This window comes from Solanum pennellii, chromosome 3 (genome assembly GCF_001406875.1).
Source record: "Solanum pennellii chromosome 3, SPENNV200".
Classification (NCBI taxonomy): Eukaryota; Viridiplantae; Streptophyta; class Magnoliopsida; order Solanales; family Solanaceae; genus Solanum; species Solanum pennellii.
The window spans coordinates 1,625,974-1,634,681 of NC_028639.1; the positions used below are offsets into that span (position 1 = coordinate 1,625,974).

General features: G+C 34.4%; 1 protein-coding gene across 1 annotated transcript; it reads right to left on the minus strand.

Moving 5' to 3' along the window:
• Window positions 1-406: 406 nt before the first annotated feature.
• Window positions 407-5,682, minus strand: LOC107012350 (DEAD-box ATP-dependent RNA helicase 7-like). Its single transcript, XM_015212170.2, has 14 exons — window positions 5,062-5,682; window positions 3,764-3,898; window positions 3,537-3,677; window positions 3,320-3,431; window positions 3,043-3,113; window positions 2,678-2,832; window positions 2,465-2,576; window positions 2,080-2,181; window positions 1,934-1,994; window positions 1,674-1,842; window positions 1,498-1,594; window positions 1,320-1,414; window positions 1,032-1,165; window positions 407-850 (listed from the first exon to the last, which is right to left on the minus strand). The coding sequence occupies exons 1-14, from the start codon at window positions 5,539-5,541 to the stop codon at window positions 669-671; spliced, it is 2,046 nt and encodes a 681-aa protein (XP_015067656.1). The 5' UTR covers window positions 5,542-5,682; the 3' UTR covers window positions 407-668.
• Between the last annotated feature and the right edge of the window lie 3,026 nt (window positions 5,683-8,708).

Here is an 8,708-nt window from a genome sequence, read left to right on the forward strand (position 1 = left end):
ATTATGTAAAATATATTTATAAATTTTATGATATAAAATTTGAATTCAAAAATCATCGAATTCTTTTTCAAAGAATTTTGAATTAATAAGATAAATAAATTGAAATTAAGAATGATATGTTTTTCTACTATTTGTTACCATATCAAATTAACTCAATATGATTTAATGTTTTTCCTATGATATAATCATAATTTGTTTGACTTCAACTTATATATCAAAAGTGTGGATTTTTCATTTTCTTAGAACTTTAGTTTCTTAATACCTTAATCTCAAGTAATACCTTTTCCTTATCAATTAAATGTCCAACTTAAAATGTTGTTTAGGAGTGTAAAAAAATACATAAAACTAAAACCAAGTTGGTAAAGGACTACAAAACTAAATTTCTAATAAATCATGAGTCAGCTTCTATGGAAATAATAACTGTTACATTTATAATATATATATTTAAGACTAAGGAAGAAGCAGATTTGTCAAGTTAAATAACAAGCTGAAATTTAAAAAAAAAAAAAAAGTGAATTGAGCCTATATATGAAAAATCTAATGTTAATACTCCATAAACAGCAGCCGTAATATACATTTTTTTTCTTCATCATCGCAAAATTTTGAACCCACAACAGGGCGAAAAAAAATCCTGTACAGTCGGTCAGCTAATAAATCGTTTGTATTCTTCACCATCTACGGCCAAAGTTTCCATAACCTCTCCCACCACCACCTCTGCCTCCAGAAAATCGACCTCCATTTCTCCTGTCACCGCGACCACCACCAAATCTTCCACCTCTCTGCTGATCTTTCTCTTGCAACCGGGGCAGTTCTTTTACTACTTCTAAGCTTACACCTTGTGCGTTCTTCCCTACATAGCCAGCCCCATAGGGAAAGGAAAAAGTAAAGATGAGAAAGAGCTTAGACAAGCTGTGACACTGATTAATGAGATGACGGAGTTGCTTGAAAATGGGTATAGGAAGCAAACTCTGATAGAAGAAGGCTTTAGAGTAGCATATGGTTAGATCAATTGCAGAAATGGAGAGACATACCAGCTAGAAATGTGTCCAGGTCATCAGCAGATACATCAAAAACTGCGCCCTTTCCATCTGCTGTCAAAGTAAGACCTTTGATTGATTCAACCTTGTCCTCAGTTAGGAACCCCCGCAAAACATTATAGGCAAAGCTGCCATATCAACAAAGTACAAAAGATCAACCAAACTAACAATAGGCTCTGCCATATTTAGCTCTCACCGAGTGAGATAGTATCTTCATGGTAAGACTTGTTATAATTGGAGACAGTAAGAAAACCATTTACTGAACATGGTTTAAATACTCACGAAGGTGAAAATATGGGCCTCCCGCACTCAAGAAGTAGAGTAACACAGTTCTCCATGGAAGAAAGAAGCGAACGACTCTTGATCTCAGAGTAGCCCTGGAAAAGCAAGAGAAGAGTCCTGTCAACCATAAGGCCAGGCTTGGTTCCCGGTCAGACAAGTAACGTGGAGAAATACTTACAGCTGCCTTGGCAAGTGCCTTCGCAAGCAATTCAGCTGGTGATAGTTCAGAGGTATGTAGAAGTTCCTCTGCAGCAGCCTTGAAAGCAGGTATTACACTACAGAAATTTGCAAATAGATTAAATGGTAGAAAGATGGCACATTAAAATTCATAAAAAGCACAAATGAAAAACATACCTATCAGAAATTTCAGCAATTGCTTCTGCTGCTTCTTTCCCAGCAGCTTTGGCAACATCAGCTGGCTGTGGAGCAGACAGATGCTCGAACTTGACACCAGATTCTCTTTCAATCTTAGAGATGTTGGACTTCTTAGGATCGTAAAGCATTACAGCAACACCAGTATTTCCTGAATGACATAATAATAACAAACAAATATAAGTAATGATGTCCATGAATTCCAGTGATCTAAGTGAGGAAATCAAACATTAGCATCTCACCTGCTCGTCCTGTCCTGCCTGATCGATGAATATACGCTTCAACATCACGTGGAGGCTCACACTGACCATATATAGTTACTTCAGCATTCACAAATACCAATAAGGTATGAGCATCAATGTTGAATATGAACTTAATAATATCAAACCTGAATAATTAACTGAACGTTGTCGATATCCAATCCACGGGCTGCTACATTTGTGGCCACTAATGTAAGGAACTTTCCTGATCTGAATCCAGAAAGTGTAATCTGGAACAGCATGCAACAATCAGAGTAACAGATGTTAGTTGAGAATTGGAAGATCTAAATTCATAACTATAAAATTTGTTGAAGGAGTGGAGAAATGTGACAAATAGTCAACTTATGCAAAGTCCTTTTTGGCTTAATATTCTTACCCATCAACAATAGAAGGTGATCACATCTGGAGAAAATATCATCCTCTTAAAAGCAGTAAAGTCACCAAAAAGAGAGAGGGAAAGATTGCAAAAGAGAGCACGCCAGAATACAGCACTTATTTTAAACAAAAATTTACCTCACGCTGGGATTGTTGTATGTCTCCATGCAAAGCACGTGCCCCAGGCAATATGCCAGCTAGCTCCGAAGCATAACCCCTTGTCTCAGTGAAAATAATTGTGCGTCCACCACTGATATTTCATGGCAAAATGGACGGAAAATGATCTCATAAGTTGATTGTCATTCTAAAAATCACAAATGGACAGATACTTAAGAATGAGAAACAACCAACCTGCTGTAGCAGCGAATTATATCAGGAATCAGCTGAGATCTGGCTGAACTAGAGCATGGTATAATAATATGCCTCACATTCTTGCTTGCCTTCATTTTCTCATCACCAACAAGATCAGCTGTTTTCTTATCAGGTTTGAGAAACTTCGAAGATATCTGACACCAGAAACAGACCACTATTCAGGATAGAAAAGAAAATAGAAGCCTGGGACACAGAAGTTGTACATCTCCCATTTACCCCCAAGGTGGGCTGTTTTCCAAGCTCTGGAAGAAGCAATTTGTTTCGAAATAAACTAAGGGATATGAAACATTCCCTGGTGCAAACACTGACTAGTATTTATAGAAAAAGAGAGATAAGTAACTAACATGCTTCACCCAGCTCGGCAAAGTTGCACTGAAAAGAAGTGTTTGAACTTGGCTTGCATCTTCTACCTTGCCTTCAAAATTCAAAGGAAAATAGTAGAATAAAAGCATAACAAAATCAATAACCATAATATGACAAGACCCCAGGAAATGACATCTAATGCACAAGCAAAATTTCAGCTCTCAAAGAAAGAATATTACACTGACATAACTGACAGCATCAGATAATGAGAGGGTAACAGATCAGACAACGCTAAGATACCGCTGAATAGTAGCATACCTAATATAAATTCAACATCATCAACAAAACCAATTTTCAACATTTCATCAACTTCATCAAGAACACGGAACTTTAGGGACCTGAAATCAATATTTCCTCTTTCGATGTGGTCCTGAGGAAAATTTGCAAGGAGTAAATCTAAACTCTTTGAACCATGAAAACTTTACAACAATGAATATTCCAGAGTAACAAAATATAAGACCAGATAATACACTACCTTAATTCTTCCAGGAGTACCTACGACGATATCAACTCCTCTTTTCAGTTGAACTTGTTGTTGTCCCATGGGTGAATTTCCATATAAACAACATGAAGTTAGCCCCACAGCCCCACCATACACTTCAAAGTCAGCAAACACCTATATTAACATGAAGTGAGAAAACAAAACTCAGAGGTTCACATTCAGTGAAGCAGTCAACTTCAGAAAGGCCTCTAAAATAATACCTGAAGTGCCAACTCCCTAGTAGGTAAAAGCACTAGGACACTTGGAGCCCTCCCATACCCTGTTTTCCGTGATACTTTAGTAGGTCCATTTATCAGGGACTCCAATATGGGCAACACAAAGGCTAATGTTTTACCCTGCAAATGTGGGAACACAAATTGAAATAATAACCTGTTAGGGACTATTTAGTCAACAAATAATCACAAACATAGCCTAAAATTTCTTGAGATACTGTAATATTTGGTCCATTATTATTATTATGGTAATAGAAACAAAGTGGGCACTGTCCATTCATCGTAATGAATAAGCAATGGCAAAGTTTTTAAATAGAAACTATCAACTTTTGTGTTCTCAGAAAACTCATTTCAGATAAAAATTCACATCAAAGGGAAATCCAAGTACCTTTAGCAGATCCTCGCTAATGGATCCTCATAAGCACCATATGGTACTGTAAGTTTCTTTCAAAGAGGTGAACACGGGAACAGAGGGAGTACCCCTTGGACAAGTAAATAGCAATTTTGAAGTTTGGACGAAATGTGCGACATGAAATAGATGGAACTCTATCAACTATGGTTCTAGAATGAAAATCATCAGAAAATGTGAGCTGCTCCTGAGTAGGTCAGTATACGTGACAGCACAAGAATGAGAATCTCATAAAGAACAAAGGTTTTCTGCCCCGCCTAAGAGCCAAGCTCATGTAGATTCTTATAGATGACTTGCATAGTTGCCTAATTCTAATTTCCAAGGAACACATGGACATTTATATCGTGTTTGGGGTTAGAATTTCCAATGCCACGCTCTATGCAGAACATAATCAAATCAGTGAAATTTACATTACAAATTGCTAGTCCACTGACAGAAACAACTATTTAAATTATAACAGATGACAGCCAGAATTTTTAAATGGCATAACACATAAATAGACAAGCACTTCAACATTAAGAGTGCACATCACAATTAGGTCTAACTAGCGAGTAATCGCTCTAATTCGTCCCCACTGTGTCTCGTGGACACCCGATGCTGACATGACACATAAATTTTGGAGGTATCTATATAATCATCTGGTAAGTTGGAGTGGTCAACAAGCAAAGTGGACGCAGGTGGAGTTATCTACACGTGCATACTCAAAGTTGAAGTGATTACTTGTCCGCTGAGGCCTAGTTTGAGGGTTTGCTTATGTATTATGCTTTTTTTATATCAGCATGCAAGTTTTAAGTTATTAGCTGAATACCAAAAAAAAAATCAAGAAATGTTGTTTCACTGTATAAGAGTTAAGAAGGTAATTGCAAATAGTACATACCTGACCAGTGCGAGCTCGACCAACCAAGTCAGACCCATCCAATATGGTATCAAAAGTCATAGCTTGAATAGGAAACAGCGCATTTATCCCTTTGGCAATCAAAGCTTCTCTCAGTGGCACTGAAATCCTAAAATTAGACAAGGCATTAGGATCCTCCTCTTTCTCCTCACTATCCTCCTCCACCAATTTAGCCTCATCCTCCTCCTTTTTCTTCTTCTTTTTCTTCTTCTTCTTTTCATCCTCACTCAGATTAATCGATTCCAAAACCTCCGAATTTCCATTCTCCTGATCATCCAAGCTTAAAGCTTTACGCTTCTTATCTTTCTTCTTACTCTTCTTTAGCTCCTCTGAATCAGACCCATAATCAATCTTGGTCTTCTTCGACCTCTTATGGGAGTCGGCGGATGACCCATTTCCGCTCTTCTTCAGCTCCTTCAAATCTTCAGACGCCATTGTTTCACTTTCAACAAGTGCAGGCATTACAAGGTCTGTAAATTTAGTGTATAAAAAGAGAAAAATGTAAGCTTGAAGATGAGAAAATGGCGGTGGTCCTGCTGATACTGTATTGCAGTTGAGCTGCAACTGCAATTGCAGGAGATGAAAGAGGGAAAAATCGAATTTAGGGTTTGTGTTGATATTTATAAGCTTTGGTGGTGAATCGATTTGGCGCCGTTGGATTATAATAAGTCCTGAGGTTTATTATTCACCGTCCGATTCTTAAAAAATTCCCTAACATTAGCATGGTGTAATCAATTCTAACCACTTGTAATAATTTTTTTACATAAAAAAAAAATTTATTATTATATTATTATTTCTTATTATATTTTCTTAGTTCATAAAATAAATTCTTGCTAAAAACATTCACTATAATATAATTCATATTATTTCGTTTATAATCGTTTGATATAAAATTATTGTATGCCATAATTTTTAAAATATATAAATTGCTAGCAAATATTATACATTATACGTTATAATGAATAATACAAATAAAAGTAAAAGTATTAGTGGAAAATAATTAAATAAACATTACATAATTAAAAAATTATTTTAAATTCTACATAAATATTCAACTTTCAAAATCAATACGGTACTCCCATAAATGCTCTATTAATGCATTAGGTAGTTCAAAATAGAACACAGAGCTTTGAAATGTTCGTGAAATCATTCGACAAGAACAATTTCAACGGTCGCAATCACAACCACAATAATTTTTGATCTCATACAATTCATATTTTTATAGTATTGATGAATCCGGAAAGAATCTATCAAGTTATTAAGTTATTATTGTAATTTTTTTAAATTATTATATTTTTTCATACTTTTTAAAATTATTATTTATTTTACATTTCAATTTTGATGTATGTTCATTACTACTTTGTTGAATATTTATTATTTTCAGTTATTTTTAAATACATTGAATATTATAATATATAACACCAAATTAAATACTGCTATAAGGAGGAACTGAGACCATCTCCAATACAACACCAAATTCTATATTTGGTGTAAAATTTGTATATTATAGTATTCAAAAGTGAATTGATGTTATGAATGTGTTACACCAAATTTGGTGTAACACTATTCACACACCAAATTTGGTGTGAAAACTGATGTTATAAACAATAAATTTTACATCAAATATAGAATTTGGTGTTGGATTGGAGATGGTCTCAGTTCTCCTTATAGCAGCATTTCAAAACAGTAAATATTTTTCCCTTTGAATTAAGTTACACCTACAAGTATGTCTATTATACTTCCTATTCCTATTTTGCATTCAGTTCCATTTGATTTCGTACAATTAAAATTATATTTGTTAATTCTGATCAAAATAATTATTATATCTTTAGGGTTTCGTTTGATATGATTGATAAAAAAAGTTAATTTGGGATAACGTTTGAGTGGTTTATAGGGGTTGTTTGGTGTGATGGACAAGAAGAAATAATCATGGAACAAAATTGTAGTGTCTATTAATCCCCTTATTTTGTTACATTGTAACATGTGATACATCACAAAATTTGATGCATAACTGTATTATATACATAACAAAGTTATGTGTCATATATATAACTACGAATATGATACAAATTGATTTTGTTATAAAATATTAGTAATATATATCAACTTTAATATTTGATATTGTCTACAAATACATTCTAGTTGAATAAGGTTGAGTCATACATCACAAAATATGATACATAACTGTATTATATACATAAAAAAGTTATGTGTCATATACATAACTATGAATATGATACAAACTGATTTTATTATAAAATATTAGTGTTTATATATCAACATTAATATTTGATATCAAGTTTGTCACGCCCCGAGCTTATACCCTAGACGTGGCCGACACTCGAAGATCATTGCTCGCTTCGAGCGGACCCTTGGTCTGACTTAACTCAGTAAAAGAAAACAATCTCATAATATAACTTAAAGTAAGTAACTTGACTAAAATGACACTTAAGTCTAATAGCAAAATATTTGCAATACAAAGATAAAAGACTCAATACTAATTGTCTGACTGTCTATGAAGCCTCTATAATATTATGATGGATGTTGGGACAGACCCTACAACATCTCATAAAAGAAAGACTGAAAAGCAAACAAATGTGTCCTCCATAATACAAGAAGGCTCACCACTGACTCCGAGTTCTCAGCTGGATCAACGAGGCGCTGAATGATGTTGATCCTGGTTATCTGTATCTGCATCATGATATGATGCAAGCCAACTAGCATCAGGTTGAATGTACGAGTATGCGATTTGGAACACTAACAACAACTTAAGCTTGAAAAAGAGTAAGAAGGAACACTTACCTTGGCTCTACTCAATTCATGAATAACTTGACTTAACATGCAATATATAAAGCTTGTAAAACAATGAAAAACACTCAGTTCATTAAATAAAATGCAATAACAAACTCAGTTTTACTTATATATGAAATAATATAGTTTTTGTGGGAGATTCTCTAACCGACAACCACCACTATGAGCCTAAGTGGCGTCTTGCCGACGCTGCCAGAACTATCTTATACTTTATCGTCGCATAGAACTACTTAACTTAGTAGATCTACTAGCTTAACTTACGTGATCAGTAAAAAGTATGACATGTTAATACCCATGATATGGCTACATGGTTTTCATGGAGACTTGAGTTGAAATGAACTCTCACCCCACATCGGTGCTCAATACTACTCCCAAAATATTAGCTCATACTTTTAAAGCAACTTCTTTCTTTAATTTGAGATAATTACTCAATGCTTAGCCCAAAGGCTCCTTTGAGATCGGTGTTTCCTTTTCTTGCTCAAATGTGAAAACATTTATAACTTCTTTGGGAATACTTAGTTTCCTAATAACTTTTTGAGAAGTGAATTCAACTCTTTACTCTTTACATTAGCTTGAAACTTGAGTCTTAAATCAACTCTTAGGAAATACTTAGTTCCCATATATTTCATTGAAAGAAGAATTTTCAACTTTTTATTCTTTACTTAACTTGAAACTTGAGTCTTAAAACAAAGTTAAACCGTTGTTAAAGACCCTTGAGAACTCTTAAGAACTTTACCTTAACTTGCTTCTTAACTTCTAGACTTGACTCTTGACTTCTTTGACTTTGATCTTAACTTTACTTGAATTGTATTATGAAT